Source organism: Oratosquilla oratoria, chromosome 17, assembly GCF_046742065.1.
Source record: "Oratosquilla oratoria isolate Oo_2021 chromosome 17, ASM4674206v1, whole genome shotgun sequence".
NCBI lineage: Eukaryota > Metazoa > Arthropoda > Malacostraca > Stomatopoda > Squillidae > Oratosquilla > Oratosquilla oratoria.
The window spans coordinates 11,004,310-11,021,440 of record NC_134793.1 but is presented as its reverse complement, the minus strand read 5'-3'; the positions used below and the strand labels follow the sequence as shown (position 1 = coordinate 11,021,440).

At 41.7% G+C, this 17,131-nt stretch overlaps 1 protein-coding gene across 2 annotated transcripts in view; it reads right to left on the bottom strand.

The window, feature by feature from the left end:
• Positions 1 to 811: 811 nt before the first annotated feature.
• The window catches only part of LOC143034399 (tectonin beta-propeller repeat-containing protein 1-like), a 78,243-nt gene continuing 61,923 nt past the window's right edge, over positions 812 to 17,131 (bottom strand). For both annotated transcript variants that reach the window (XM_076200399.1, XM_076200398.1), the window contains exons 19-22: positions 16,727 to 16,936; positions 13,150 to 13,387; positions 7,703 to 7,872; positions 812 to 4,302 (exon numbers count right to left, since the gene is read on the bottom strand). In XM_076200399.1, coding sequence (XP_076056514.1) covers positions 4,090 to 4,302; positions 7,703 to 7,872; positions 13,150 to 13,387; positions 16,727 to 16,936 — 831 coding nt within the window. In that variant the 3' untranslated portion in view covers positions 812 to 4,089. The remainder of the gene's footprint in view (positions 4,303 to 7,702; positions 7,873 to 13,149; positions 13,388 to 16,726; positions 16,937 to 17,131) is intronic.

Sequence of the window (17,131 nt, the reverse complement as noted above, 5' to 3'; positions counted from 1 at the left end):
TCAGTGGGCTTGATGTTTCTCTTTATGATTTGTTGCATCACTCTCTCATCCTCCTTGTAAGCAGTGGAGAAGAAGGATTTGTATTATATGTTGATAACGTTCTGCGCTGGATTGTCTGCTACATTTGCTGGTTTAACATCCTAGTACCAATTTTCCATTATTTTCTTGGTCACTTTTTCAATGCCTCTATTGCTAAAACCATTGTTAATTAGGACTTGTGATCCTCTTTCTAACTCTAGCGAAGTCCATCAAGCAAAGTTAAGAAGAGAAGACCTAACACAGAATACAGAGATTATTGATTACAACAAAGACCCATGACGATTACCCATATTAGAAGCTTTGTATATTAAGGATCTATCCCCGGGAATGAATACCCAACTCGAGGACTTAAAAATCCTACCAAGTGTGAGAGGATCATTCCCCCATGAAAACGAGACAGAGAACACAGATACAAGCCACCCCCCAACCTACGGGACGACACGGAGCTCCGGCGACACCAACCAGACAAAATCCCACATCGATGACCAGACAAAATCCCACATTGATGACTAGACAAAATCTCACAGCCTGTACCATATATAATCCACACACACCAGCCCAGACCTTAGATTCTTACCTACCACTGAGAAAGCACCAAGAGGTGTGAAAATGCATTCTGGCTTTTTTAAATTATGTATGTTATTCCACAGCATGACATACAGAGATTTATTAAGGTTACTGCCTACAGAAGGCAAGATTACTCTAAGAAAGAGAGAAAAATACGACAAGAAGCTCTGTCATAACAAGCTTGCCATTCACTTTAATGATATATATATATATATATATATATATATATATATATATATATATATATATATATATAAACCATGAACATAAAATATCAAAATAAATCTAAACTTAATGACTACAAGTGTAAAAAGAGAATGTATATATTTTTTGCAAAATTACTTCCAGCTTCTTTCACTCCAACAGGATATATATGAAAAGTAAGGTATAAAATACTAAAGATATGGCTGGTGATCTTAAAATACTAGTTACTGATCTACTAAATCTTTGCAAACATCCTGTGAACACAACTCTACTTCAGTCAAGCAGCATGAAATCAATCTATAGAACCAGACATGAACAATATAGATGCTCAACACTTCATAGTATATAAACATTGATAACCAATACTGTATACATAAATTTCTAAACCTAACTGTACATCAAGAAGAAATCTTCAAAGCTTCCTGGATGACCCAAGCACAACACTGGATCCAAAGATGCTCATAAAAATGCCATAAGACTGACAAATGCAGATTTGGTTGATGACTGTCTTTAAAGGCACAGAAATGCAGCATGAAGCAATAATTATACAAACGTTCCAATGTGAAGAGTCTTTGGCATTAGGAATGTTATCATCAAGATGTGACATATGCATACCTGAAAAGGTTCAACTTCCTTGGCTTCACCTACTGACCTCCAATCTGGAGAACCATCTTTTATATTGCTCTTATTAGAAGCGGCTATCCCTTCTGATATAAAGGTTAATTATTTGGGGAGGGGAGAGGGAGAGGAGGGAGGAGAAAGAGAAAGATATATATATATATATATATATTGCACACGCACACACATATATAAAGTTGGAACTGGACATGAATCTGAGATTAGGTATGATAAAAAATTAGAAAATAGGAGATGAAACCAAATGAACATTGCTCCTTTCCTGTATACTACAATTAGGTAAATACACACACACACACACACTAAAATGGTTTGGGCATATTAAAAGAAATACCTACATGAGGAGAATAGAGAGTAGAATGAAGTGGATAAATGTTGTGAAGGAGCACTGAATGCAAGAGAATTGTCTGTTGAGGAAGGAAGAGAGGCAAAAGATAGGTGTGAACAGAGACTGTAAATGGATGAGGAAATGATGTGGCCAGAAGGGACTTCTTGTCTCTCTGTATATTTTTCCAGTGGATGTGTGTGTGTAGTGGGGGGGAACACTGGAGTTACCAAGTAATGAAGCAGTTTGCATAAACCTTCATCTATAAGAATCTAAGACTGTTGGAGGGACAATGAATGTTTTCTTGGATGGTTGTGGGATGGGTGTAGAGTGGATGTATGCTTTGACTTGGCTATCCTTCCCTTATAAGGAAGGAAGGAATTAAAGGAGGAAGGAAAGAAAAAAAAATACATTTTGGTATATAATTGCAGACAGAGGAGGCTGAAAGAAACAGCTATTTCTGCATTTTTTTCTTAGCTTATTGTTGAGGTCTATATTTCAGACTAATTTGCATAGATGTATTGATAAACTGCGAAATAGAAGTCTGTGGGTTGGAACATTTTGTCTTTGCTGAATGCTTTGTGCATGTGTCTAGAGTATTCATAGTGGGTGACTGTCATATGACTGGTCAGTAATGCATGTTCACTAATAAAATCAACATTTCTGATTGGCTGTGCATTAGCCAATACAAATAATGGGATTATATGATATACATCTTTGAGATGGGAGAAATTGGAAGTTTGCTGTTTGAGTATTCATGGATGGTTTCAATTCTGTAATGTAGATGTCTTCCAAGAATGTGAGTTGGTGGTCAATCTTTTTTTTTCCAATATCATTGTTCTTTTTTCTTCTAAATTTTGACAGGTAAGGTAAGTTTTGGGTTTAGTGGTGTAATAATTCTTTATGGCTCTGTTTTGTGGGTAACATGTTAACCATCTCAACAGCTTGGGCCTCGTCATTCTGACATATGAAAGAAGCCCTCAGTTCTCACTGATGCAGTTGTGTCAGTAGATGACTTGGCTTTCTTGTAGAGGCAATATTGGATTGGAAGGCCAATATTGCTGTCTTTTTTGATGTATTTTTTTATGTCTTCCAGTTTTTGTAATATTTGGTGATTAAAATGTTAGGATCAGTAATTTTGATGTTTTATAATGATGATATCTTGGATGATACTTTCATTAGTTTTATGTCCCGTGGATGATTTCTATCAAACAGGGTAATGTTTTCTTTGTCTTTGTTAGGGTGGGTTTATTGGAATATCAGTAACTGATGGCATGCTATGTTGCTTTATAACTACACTACTGTAGTATCTGTTGTTGACATGGAATTGTGTTAGTCTTTGTAATTCCACATTTTCACCATTAACAAATGAGGTGATCAGGCATGGGAGAACATGTTCACCTTCCATCCCCATGACACTTGTCCCTCTTATGTGACCTTTAATTACTGATGCACCATTGAAAAAAAAGTGAGACACTTAAAATCAAACAAAATTATCAACAAAGGAAATCCCAATTGCATTATTAACTAGTAGCTGCCTAGGACTGTTCTTACATACTTTTTTTATGCTGCTAGGTAATTCAATTCATCTTATGGAACTTCCCACCCTAGCTCCATCCATCCACTGTTTAGGGGGTTGCAGCCTCTCTCAATCCATAGACAGTTGGGATAATTTTTGTATATATTTTTCTTGATGTCACTAGGTGATTTTATCCAGCTACGACCTTCTTGTTTGAGGATGAACTTCAGGAGGGAAGATGTGACATCTGGTGACTATTGAATTGTACAAATTTTCCTTGATCATTATTCCTTCTCAGTCTATATGTATACCTATATATTTCTTTCAATAAGTAATTTTTCCCTCTTCACAATGGGAGTAGTATTCTTTTTTTTTTTTTTTACTGAAAATGGCAACTGGGGTGCTGCCTTACTCTCACAAACAGTCTCTACCTTTCCTAATGTTTATGTTACATGATGGGTATCCTAATGGTTGTCCTTGATGATGAAACTTGGAGAAAATTATCTTCCTCTTGACTTCCTTCAAAATCTATATTACATCCTTCTGAAGTAGCAGCCCCAGGGAACTGCCACCCAGTCTCTGAACCAGATCCAACATTTCTCTATGAACTTATTTCCCCCCCCATTTTGTTGTTGTTGCAGAAACAGACCTACATCAATACAACACAGATAAAAATTTGTTTTATTTTAATTTTGTTAAAATGTTTTCCCATGGTCCCATCCTCAGTGCTGATTCTTCACTAACCATGGCCATAACTAGAAGAGTTAAAGGTTGACGATCTGCCACCACAGTGACTATGTCAAAGTGGGAGTCCCACTCTTGCACACACTTGGCTCCATCCACTCCCTGCAGCATAGTTCCAGCCTGTACCACCTGGGGTCTCATTGGTCACTCCTTCTCTCCGACCAATCACACCTCTCACCTCCCCCTTACCAAGTGTAACTGAAGACAACACAGCCCACAGCTCGCCTTGTCCGCTTGCACTAATGCTGCGAACTTCTTCAGGACACACCTGTGGGGAAGAAACATTCACCATACATTTAGGGGGAAGCCAATTATCATCAAAGATGCAATGAAGATGATGAATTCATCAATGTACACAATCTATGAGATCAATCTACTGAGGACTACTGTTGCATCAACAAGTTTTACTCTGATTAATGTCAGGCAATTCTATTCCTCATAGCAATCTCAAATAACCTGTTGAGGACTAGTGACACCCTTAAAAGAGTACTATTGTGGCTAGTAACAGGTGACCATACAAAGCTGAGAGACTAGTCCACTCTTGAATGGGCAACCTTGATATATGTTTATACTCATCTACATGGAAGAGGGCGGTGGATGGAAGGGTGGTAGATAGAGCGTTAATGAACTATGTAGTGGCAGATAGGAGTACAATAGGAAGAGTTAGGGATGTACATGTTCTAAAGGGAGAGAGTGGGGGATATCAGATAATTTTCTGGTGGAAGGTAAGTTGAGAGTGGAGGATAGATGGAGAAAGAGGAAAAGGACAAAAGGTAGAGGTGCTTAGAGTGAACTGCTTAAATGTGAAAGAAAAGGAGAAGGAGTACAAGAAGAAGCTAAAAGAGGAGTGGGAGGGAGTGAAGGATAGAGTAGTGCTAGGAGTGGAGGAGGAATGGAGTTGGTTCAAGGAAGGAGTCACAAGGTGTGCAAAGATGGTGTGTGGAACAAGGAAGATGGGAGGAAATGGAAGAGAGGGTAGTGAGTGGTGGGATGAGGAAACAAAGAAGGTTGAAAAGAGAAGAAGCAAGATTTCACAGATTGGTTACAAAATAGGATGAGGGAGTCATATGAGAGGTACAAAGAAAAGAAAAGAGAAGTAAAGCATAAGATAAAGGAGGCATACAGGAGAGCAGATGTGAAATGGGGTAAGATTATGACAGAAAATTTTGAAAGTAATAAAAAGATGTTTTGGAGAGAAATTAAGAGAGGAAGAGGAGGCAAATCAAGTAGAGAAGAAAAGGTAAAAGGTACAGATGGAGAGATGGTAATGGAAGAGAAGGCAGTAAGAGGAAGATGGGTAGAGTATTTTAGGGAGTTGCTAAATGTGAAGGATAGGGAGGGAAAGGTAGTTGCAGTGGGAAGTGCTAAGAAAATGACTGTGATGAGTGAGGAAAATGGAGGAGAAATAAGGAAGGATGAAGTGAAGGCAGTTGTTAAGATGATGAGAGCAGGTAAGGCACCTGATCTGCATGGATGTCTTGCAGAATGTCTGAAAAAAGGAGGGACAGTGATGGTAGACTGGTTGGTGAGGTTATTCAATGTTTGTTTAAGAGAGGGTAGAGTGCTGGAGGACTGGAGGAGTGCCTGTATAGATCCACTTTACAAGGGAAAAGGGGACAAGTGTGAGTGTAGTAGTTTCAGAGGGATTAGCTTGTTAAGTGTAGTTGGGAAGGTTTATGGGAGGGTCCTCATTGAGAAGATTAGGTGAGGAACAGAGGGAGTAATTGGTGAGGAACAGTGTGGGTTTAGGACAGGTAGGGGTTGCTTAGATCAGATTTTTGTAGTAAGACATATGTGAGAAAGCTATAGGAAAAGGTAAAGATGTTTTTTGGGCTTTTATGGATTTGGAAAAGGCTTATGACAGGGTAGACAGGAAGGCACTGTGGGAGGTTATGCAGATATATGGGATAAGAGGAATGCTTTTAGGAGCGGTCAAGAGTTTTTATGAGAGTAGTAGAGTGTGTGTCAGGATTAGAAATGGAGAGAGTGAGTGGTTTGAGGTAAAGGTGGGACTTTGTCAGCGATGTGTTATGTAACCCTGGCTGTTCAATTTATACATGGATGGGGTGGTGCAAGAGGTAAATGCAAGGGTGGTGGGTCAGGGATTGGAGATGGTTAAAGAAAATGGAGAAAAAATGGGAGATAAGCCAGCTGTTGTTTGCAGATGACACTGTACTTGTAGCAGGATCAGAGGAAGGATTGAGGAGGTTGTTAGTGACAGAGTTTGGGAAAGTGTGTGAAAGAAGGAAGTTGAAGATAAATGTAGGTAAAAGTAAGGTGATGAGATGTACAAGGGGTGAAAGTGGCAGCAGACTGGAAGTGAGTATTAATGGAGAGAGACCAAAGGAATTGGATATTTTTAGATACTTGGATGTGAATGTGGCAGGAAAGGTGGAGGTAGAATGTAGATTGAGAGAAGCGAGTAAATGCCTTGGTGGATTAAAGTGTAATGAGAAATAGACATATGGGAATGGATGCTAAGAGGAGAATGAAGGAGTGATTGTGCCAACAGCACTGTATGGGGCAGAAACATGGAACATAAGAGAAGAAGAGAGGAGTTTGAATGTGTTTGAGATAAGGTGTCTGAGAAGTATGATAGGGGTTACCAGGCTGGATAGAGTGAGAAATGAGGCGAAGAGGAGAACGGGGGTGGAAAGGAAGTTGGGAAATATGGTGGATAAGAGAGTATTGGGAATGGTTTGGACACATGGAAAGAATGAGTGAAGGAAGATTAGTAAAAGAGGTGTGGAAGGCAGATCTGGAAGGAGTGAACATGAGGGGGCGACCTAGGATGAGATGGATGGATGGTAAAAGGGGCATTGGGAAAGAGGGGAATGTCTGTTGAGGAAGGATGGGCGAGGACAGAAGATAGTGGTGAATGGAGAATGGTTGTGTATGGATGATGCTGTGATGCATGAGGTTGAGTGGGTGGGGGATGGGGGGTGAAGGAGTATGTATGATAAATAAATTGATGCAGTCCAAAGGGATTTCTCCCCATCTCCTTTTCTGCATGAGGGAATGGAGAGGGGGGGAGAGTCGCTGAATTAATGAAGAGGCCTTGCTGTGGATGTGCTGTGTCTTGTGACACTGCTTCTGACCCAGGGCAGTGGGTGGATCCAGGGATGACCCGTCATCCAGGAGGTGCCAAGATGTGAGGGAGGGAGGGGAATGGAATGTGGTAGGGGTGGAATGGGTGGGAGTGTTTTTTATGCCTTTGTTTTTTGGCTACCTCCCTTATAAGGGAAAAAAAGCCTATGGTATATGTATGCATGTACATATGTACCTAATTTTCAAGCTGGCAGTGAATGAAGGATTAGTTGTGGATGTGGACATAAATTACAAAGTAAAAGAGTGGCAAGGAAGTGTCTGGGGAAAGTGTAATGTAATGAAGTGGTGGAGGTAAGTCAACTTGAGCCATCAGGCAATGTTGTGGTACTGTGACTTCTTGCATTGCTTCTGAGCAAAGCAATGGGTGGAGGACTGGGATGACCATATATCAACAAGTACATGAGATAAAAGGAACAACAAATGGATGTGGGATGGGTAGAGGGTGGGTGTTTGGCTTAGTAAGCCCTGCCCCATTTGGTAAATATCTGTATTTATGAAGCACAAAAACTTCCCTATTATGAAGAAATTAAAAATCAATATGTAAACCAAATGAATATTACCTGGAGCCATGCAGTGCCCTCTGGGAAAAGTGGCTGAGTATTCAAGCGGCGGTACAAGATGCCTCGTGAGTCAACTCCCCACACTGTCACACCTTCAGGTCCTCCTCCTCCAACAGCAACCTCCTGAAGGGGGGCATCAGGTGGAGCATCTACATTGAGCCAGTGGGTCCCTGTTATCAAGTTGAAAGGGGAGAGGTATTTTTTAAGTAAACATTTATATGGGTTCATGCCTTTAGCCCCTTCAAGAAACCACTCAGCACTAAAACAGTATCAACATAGAATAGGCCTGGCCCCAGATGCAACCAGCAAACAGAGGATATAACACCTTATACTACAATCCCCCATACTAACAATCCCTAGACAACAACACAATACATCTTCCCCGAGTGACTTGTGGACCCACCCAGAAGCTGTTGCCAGTTACCCGAAAGCTGCAGGTCTTCTACAATAGAGACCAGGGGCAATGGATTGATTGATTAAACTCCTTCAACAATATATTTTTTCCCAACATTTTTGCAGTTATATACTCTAAAAGAGGTTCTAAATAATGTATGTGAAATGAGGTGGACTCTACAATGAATGTTGAAAATCTTTCCTCCCAAAGTAATACAAGCACCTGGTATGCAGAAACTTAATTTAAGAGAATCTGACTTACTAGAAGGCTTGATTTTATGGAATGAAATCAGAAGTTGGGTATAATAAACTGGAAAGTAGGAGATAGGACCCAATTAGCAGTGCTCCTTTCTTGTACACTACAAGGTAAAATATATATATATATATATATATATATATATATATATATATATATATATATATATATATATATATATATATATATATATGTGTGTGTGAAAAAAAACACAGGAGAAATTCAAAGCATATTTATGAAAGATCTTACTGTCTATGCTTTGAATTTCTCCTGTGTTTTTTGTATATGTACCCCATGGTGAAGTGAGGTTTCTGCATATATATATATATATATATATATATATATATATATATATATATATATATACCTATCCCCCAGCAATTGCATGTTCAGCTAACGCATTTTACTACTATCGCGCATACTAGCTGACACAATTTTTGTATCATGCATCAAATTGGCTGCCATCTCGCGCCTCTAGCCCAAATTTTCATATCACGTGGCGTGAGGCTGCTATCACATGCCCCCATGATGTTACGTGCAGCGGCCATCTTTATTGGCTTGAGCTGCATGCTGATTGGTTGAGGGTTTGTTTACATGTACAGGCCACCACATTGCTCCTACACGGTGCGCTGTGTGTGAGTGTTGGCACATGATAGCCGCAACATTTTTTCTAGAAGTGACTTGTTACTTGTTCTCAGGGCCCACTCCATGAATAAGTGAGTACAGGTAAACGTCGACTTACGATGGCATTAGGTTTCGATAGAGCCATCGTAAGACGATCTCATCGTAAGTCGATCCCCACTCTGTTCCGTGGTCACTGTACCTAGCCTACCTGTATATTAACCACCAGAGATACTGAATATAGCCTATTAAACATGTACAGTAGTTTATTTAATTATTCTTATCCTTTTTACCATATTCAAACACTATAATATGTATTTTCAGTACGGAACTTAAATCTCGCGGGCAGCAGCCAATGCCAGCCGTACGACGTGACGTAATAATACTCGCATCATAAAATATAGTCACCGCTTATATCGATCGTTCTCTCTTTCACCCGCGAATTTTGAAAACCACAGAGAATGAGATTCAGGGCACATTTGAGAGAATGTAAAAACACAGGGGCGACTACAATAAATATAATCAAGACGCCGATATGGCAGCGTCGCGAATCCACTTGCTCCTCATGACGCCTACGTGTGCGGCACCGTATGGAAGGGGTTAAATTATCATATCGTCGTCGTCGTCGTCGTCATCGTAAAGTCGAACAATCGTAAGTCGCGGCCATCGTAAGTCGACGTTTACCTGTACTACAGTACATACAGTATTCAATTTCTTTTTGAACACTTCTGGAAAAATGTGACCCAAAAGACAATTCACCATGCATGGGGAAATGTGTTGGAGGGTTTGCTGGAGGACCGGCGCAGGAGAGTGGAAGGTGAGCCACAGTCAGTGCAGGCCGAGGCAGAGGCAGCTGCACAAGAGGCCTGCCAAGTTCCTGGAGGTGGTTTTGAGGACACAACAGAGGGTGAAATCCTGGAAATTATACAGCCAGCCCCTGTTACAGTTGCTGACATCATGGAAGAGGTTGAGGATGAGGAGAGAGGAGAACATGAGGAGGAGGAGGAGGGTCAGGTAACCACGCGGGTGGGACTCACCATAGCCGGCATCAAGGAACTGATCGACTTGGGCATCAGGATGCGGCACCTCCTTGAGCGAGATAGCTCCATCAACAGTAAAGCAATATGTTCGCTCATTATTAGAGCACTAGAAGGTTACAACAAACAGTAACATGCCTACATCAACACCCAGCAGCAACCCCAGATCACAAAATTTTTACGCCGACGCGCCGAGACATAAACCAGCCGACCCACAACCAGGAAAATCACAAGAGGATTCTGGGGATGATACGGATGATTTTGAGGGTTTTGAGACTCCTGCAGCCATAGATGACTTCCTCGACGAGATACAACGTCGAGTGGGTGGTCAGTACCAAGCCACCCCAGCCTCGGAACCCCTCTAACCTCATCACCCTCAAAAAGGTAAAATAAATGTCTATGAAATGTCTATACAGTATTTTATCTTATAGCCTTGATGTGTTTATTATATTACAGCACTGGATTGTATATTTAAGCAATTTTGTTAAGAAAGGTGAAAACAGTGAAGATAAAGGAGAAATATTGGCAAAGTTGGAGGAAAATTTTTGGTCTGGAGCTGTCAAGGTGTTTCATGAGAGTAGTAGAGCTTGTGTCAGGATTAGAAATGGAGAGAGTGAGTGGTTCGAGGTAAAGGTGGGACTTCGTCAAGGATGCATTATGTCGCCCTGGCTGTTCAACTTATACATGGATGGGGTAGTGCAAGAGGTAAATGTAAGGGTAGTGGGTCAGGGATTGGAGATAGTTAAAGAAAATGGAGAAAAGTGGGAGGTGAGCCAGCTGTTGTTTGCGGACGACACTGCGCTTGTGGCAGGATCGGAGGAGGGATTGAGAAAGTTGGTGACAGAGTTTGGGAGAGTATGTGATAGAAGAAAGCTGAAGATAAATGTGGGTAAAAGTAAGGTGATGAGATGTACAAGGGGTGAAAGTGGCAGTAGACTGGAAGTGAGCATTAAGGGAGAGCAACTGGAGGAAGTGGATAGTTTTAGATACTTGGGTGCAAATGTGGCAGGGAAAGGTGGAGTGAAGGTGGAGGTAGAATGTAGATTGAGAGAAGCGAGTAAATGCCTTGGTGGATTAAAAAGTGTAATGAGGAATAGACATTTGGGAATGGATGCTAAGAGGAGACTGTATGAAGGAGTGATTGTGCCAACAGCACTGTATGGGGCAGAAACATGGAACATAAGAGAGGAAGAGAGGAGTTTGAATGTGTTTGAGATGAGGTGTCTGAGAAGTATGATGGGGGTTACTAGGCTAGATAGAGTGAGAAATGAGGAGGTGAGGAGAAGAACAGGGGTGGAAAGGGAGCTGGGAGATAGGGTTGATGAAAGAGTATTAGGATGGTTTGGACACATGGAAAGAATGAGTGAAGAAAGACTAGTAAAAGAGGTATGGAAGGCAGATGTGGAGGGAGTGAACATGAGGGGACGTCCTAGGATGAGGTGGATGGATGGGGTAAAGGGGGCTTTGGGGAAGAGGGGAATGTCTGTTGAGGAAGGACGGGAGAGGACAGAAGACAGGGGTGAATGGAGAATGGTTGTATATGGATGATGTTGTGATGCATGAGGTGGATGGGGGGTGAGGTAGTATGTGTGAGCAAATTTTGACGCAGCCCGAAGGGATTTCTCCCCGTCTTCTCCTTTTATGCATGGAGGGACGGAGAGGGGGGGGTCGCCGACTTAATGAAGTGGCCTTGCTGTGGATGTGCTGTGTCTTGCAACACTGATTGTGACCCAGGGCAGTGGACAAGGTGCAGGGATGACCCGTCATCCAGGAGGTGCTAAGATAAGAGGGAGGGTGGAGGGGTGTGGAGTGTATTCAGGGATGGAATGGGTGGGAATGATTCTATGCCTTTTCCTTTTTGGCTACCTCCCTTGTAAGGGGGAAAAAGCCTTGGTATATGTATGTAAATACAATATATATGAATAGATATTAACCTCTTCAATATGAGTCGTATGTTCATGTACAAACATTGGGTTGCCAGTTGTGCAACAATTCGATGATGCATCACATCTTGCGCGCAAAAGGATGCCCAATGTACAAAGATTCTATGATGCATCACTATATGTCCATACCTCTCTCTATCTCTATCACTAACTCAAACTAACATTCATTGTTGTTATCATTATTATTATTAGCATTATTAACATCCTCTTATGCCTTTACTTTTTTTTAGGAATATCCCCTGTGGATCTACAGGGAGAAGGATGCCTAGTCCTAATCCCTGTCCCATTTTTCTCGCCTCTTACAATTCAAGTGGGAATCCTTGGTGGCAGTATTCTATTCCCCACCAAAGGGTAGGCGAAAAAAAGGAAATGAATATTCAGAGAAATGGTACAGGACAGTAACAAGGAGTTGGAGGACAGCATAACGGAGGGACAGTCGCAGTATAATAAAAGTGTCATCATTTCTATGTGAACAGAATCCTCCTCTATCATAGACAAAATGATGTGTGGCTTTGGTCCACAGGGGCACCCCATATAGACCCTAAAGTATCAACTGCATGCTACTTTGTCACAATAACATGCAGCCAATACCCAAGACCCAGGGCAGTGGACAAGATGCAGGGATGACCGATCATCCAGGAGGTGCCAAGATAAGAGGGATGGAATGGGTGGGAGTGGTTTTTATGCCTTTATTTTTTGGCTACCTCCCTTATATGGGGGAAAAAAGCCTTTGGTATATGTATGTATGTACTATCATTATTAAAACATGATCAAACCTGTTCATAATAAACTTTCTCTCATCTTTCTATGTGCAAAAATAGTTCATAAAAAGAGGGTGGGGCATGATCAAGTGTCCATAATTATATCTTTCCATCTCTCTACACAAAAAAAAAAAAAAAAAAAAAAAAAAAAAAAAAAAAAAAAAAAAAAAAAAAAAAAAAAAAAAAAAAAAAAAAAAAAAAAAAAAAAAAAAAAAAAAAAAAAAACGTAAAAAAAGGAAGTAACACACATACATCCATGACCTATTATCACCAACAGCCTGGTGTACGATGATTTTCAAAAACTCACACCACAGTTCCAGCTGCCAAATGTGCAACAACTAAAACACTCACAACTAATGATACCCTATATGGGCATCATGGTAGTCAAGGGTTTAACTATAGAAACAAGTGCTCATACAGCCATCTATCAATTTACCTTTGGGATTCTTCTGATTAAGACAAACACGAAGATGTGCCCTGCCATCCTTGCTGACGCCCCACACACTTGTGCCTTGCCAGCCACCCACACACACAGATACAAATGGGCATTCAGCTGACACAAGCTCCCAGTTCTGTCCACGAGGATTGGCTCCAGTAACTCCATGGCGATAGACAACTTCCCCTGTTGCACTCACGGCCCAGACAGCAACTGTTCCATCAGCGTTTGCAAATGGCTGTGGGTACAAGAAAAAACAAGTTCCATATAATTTTTGAGTGGACGAAGGGAACATGAAGGGGTGACCAAGGATGAGATGGATGGATGGGGTAAAAGGGGTATTAGGAAAGAGGGGAATGTCTATTGAGGAAGGAAGGGAGAAGACAGGAGATAGAGGTGAGTGCAGAATGGTTGTGTATGGATCATGCTGTGATGCATGGAAGGGAGTGGGTGGGGGGAGTATGTGTGAATAATATTTTGATGCAGCCCGATGAAATTTCTCCCCATCTTCCCTTTTTCTGCATTAGGGGGGACAGAGAGGGGGTGATCGCCAGTTAAATGAAGCAGCCTTGTTGTGGATGTGCTGTGTCTTCCTACACTGCTTCTGACCCAGAGCAATGGGCAAGTTGTAGGGATGACCCATCATCCAGGAAGAACCAAGAAAAGAGGGAAGGATGGGTGGTGAATGGGAGTGGAGTATGTGGGGATGAAATGGGTGGAAGTGGATTTATGCCTTTGACTTTGGCTATCTCACTTGTAAGGGGGAAAAAGCCCTTGGTATATGGTATGGATGAAGGGAAAAGATGGAGGTCATCATATTATAAAGTGGTGGTGGTAAACCACCCTTGGCTGTTCAGTACTACTTTGGAAGCACTGTATTTACCTAGTTGTATTTTACAGGAGGAGAGCTATGCTCATAGTGACCTGTTTTCGTATCTCTCCGCATCCTGTTTATTCTTAAAATCTTGTATAGTTTTGCCACTCACTGTTTCTCTGTTTAGTTTGTTCCAGACATCAATCACTCTATATGGGAAGTTATTCTTTTTCAAATCTCTTCTGTAACTGTCCTTCTTTAGCTTCATGAAGGAAAAGGATTTTTGGTATGTATGTGTGAATGAATGTTTGAAATTATTCCGTCATTATTGACACAGCTAGGATGGATTTCCAATGAGGCCTCCTGAAGGAGTGTGCAGCCTCTGTACCCCACCACAGCGACTTAATCTTGCTTAGTAAGGTTGAATGTATGATGAGAAGTGCATGTGAAGTGTTTTTTGGTATGTTGGAATGGCTGTGTATGCGAGTAGTCTGAAATCAGTGTAATCAGTTCAATTATACTGATTAGGTGCTAGGATATATATATGTGATACTGGTCTTCCACACCTATGATGTCCACCACTGTGTAGAGGGGCTGGAAAGACATGACAGTACTTTTGCACTTACTGGGGATCCAACCTGGGGCTTCTGCATTCCGAGGCAGGAACATTACACACTGCACCACACAGGCCTTGGTATGTATGCATGTATTTGCCTAATTGTATTATAGTATACAGGAAAGGAGCAATGCTCATTGGGTCTTACCTCCTATCCTCTAATTTTTTAACATATCTAGATTCAAATGAATGCATGTATAAACATATTTTTTTCATATTTGGAAGATGATGTCAACAGAATTTGAGTCCATAATGGCCCCAAATAGACAATAAAATAAACAAACATGTCTATCTATCTGTATCTATATATCAAGTGCTTCTTCCCCCCTTATAAGAGAGATAATTAAGTCATTTACAAGGGAGGCAGCCAAAGTCAAAGGCATATATCAACTCCCACCCATTTCATCCCCACATACTCCACTCCCATTCACCACCCCTCCAGCCCTCTTTTCTTGGATCCTCCTGGATGATGGGTCATCCTTGCATTTTCCCCATTGCCCTGGGTCAGAGAGAATGCAGCAAGATACACAGCTTATCCACAGTAAGGCCACTTTATTTAATCAGTGACCCCCCTCTCCATCCCCTTATGCAGAAAAAGAGAAGATGGGGAGAAATCCCTTCAGGCTGCATCAAAATATCATTCACACATACTCCATCACTAACCCCATCCCCTACCCACTCCCTTCCATGCATGACAGCATCATCCATACACAACCACTCTCTCTGCTCACCTATCTTCCATCTTCTCCTTTCCTTCCTCAACAGACATTACCCTCTTTCCCAATGGCCCCCACCCCATCCATCTCATCCTTGGTTGCTCCCTCATATTCACTCCCTCCACCTCTGCCCTCCATACCTCTTCCACCAATCCCTCTTCACTCACTCCTTCCATGTGTCCAAACCCTCCCAACACTCTTTCATCCACCCCCACTCTCCTCCTCACTTCTAACTCTATCCAACCTAGTAACCCCTACCATAATTCTTAGGCAGTTCATCTCAAACACATTTAAACTCTTCCTCTCTTACATTCCATGTTTCTGCCCTGTACAGTGCTGTTGTTACAATCATTCCTTCATACAATCTCCTCTTAGCATCCATTCCCAAATGTCTACCTCACACCACACTTTTCAATCTCCCAAGGCATTAACTTGTCTCTCTCAATCCACACCCCACCTCCACTCCTCTCAGCACATTCGCACCCAAGTATTCAAAGCTATTCACTTCCTCCAGTCCCTCTCCCCAACACTCATCTCCAATTTGCCACTATCCTCTCCCCTCGTATATCTCACCCACCCCCTCCCACCTATATTCATCCTCAACTTATTTCTTTCACACACATTCCCAAACTCCATTACTAACTTCTTTAATCCCTCCTCTGATCCTGCCACAAGTGCAGTGTCATCAGCAAACAGCAACTGGCTTATCTCCCACCCTTCCCCAGCTTCTCCAACAATCTCCAATCCCTGGCCCATCACCAATGCATCCACCTCTTGCACCACCCCATCCATATACAAATTGAACAGCCAAGGCAACATAACACATCCCTGGCAAAGTCCTACCCCTACATCAAACCACTCACTTTACCCACTTCTAATTCCAACACAGGCTCCACCACCCTACCAAAACTCTTGACTGCTCCCAACAGTCTCCTCCCATCCCATATGTCTGCAATACCACCCACAGTGCCTTCCTGTCTACCCTGTCATAAGGCTTTTCCATATCCATAAAAGCCCAAAAATCCCAAAATCATCCTTACCTTTTCCTAAAGCTTTCTCACATATCTGCTTTACCACAAAAATCTGATCCATGCAACCCCTACTTGTCCTAAACCTACACTGTTCTTCACCAGTTACTCCTTCTGTTCCTCTCCTAATCCTCTCAATCAGAACCCTCCCATAAGTTTTCCCAACTACACTCAACAAACTGATCCCTCTGAAACTACTACACTCACACTTGTTCCCTTTTCACTTGTAAAGCAGAAATGTACAAGCACTCCTCCAGTCCTCCGGCACTCTATTCTCTTTTAGACAAACATTAAACAACTTCACCAGCCAGTCCACCATCACTGTACCTCCCTTTTTTAGACAAGTAAACAAATAATGCATTTCCTTATAAGCAGAGCAATGCCCTTTCTGGTTAAAACTTACAGAAACTGAAACATGGACGAGAGCAACTTTGTCCATGTGCTTCCATGGTCCACTGGTGATCAGGCGACACTTTCGCACCCATCGCCTCCTGCGCACCAAGTCGGTGACATAGCGATGAGCATGGTAGGTCATGGGGAAATCTGTTGCGTACTGCCAGCCGTCCTTGTCTACTCCTCCTGAAGTGTGGTAATCGACAGTCCAGGCACTTGTCTGGAAAAGAGGAATATGTGTATGTGTATAGGAGCCCTATTACTAAAATCATATTAATATGTGACATCCTTGTGGATATACCATAGCTAGCCTTTTGGAAACAGTTAAAAAGGATTGCTATTTAACTGTAGGTCCAAGAATGAAAGAAAAATTATAACAGTACTGAAATAAACACACATGGCTTCTAGTGTTGTA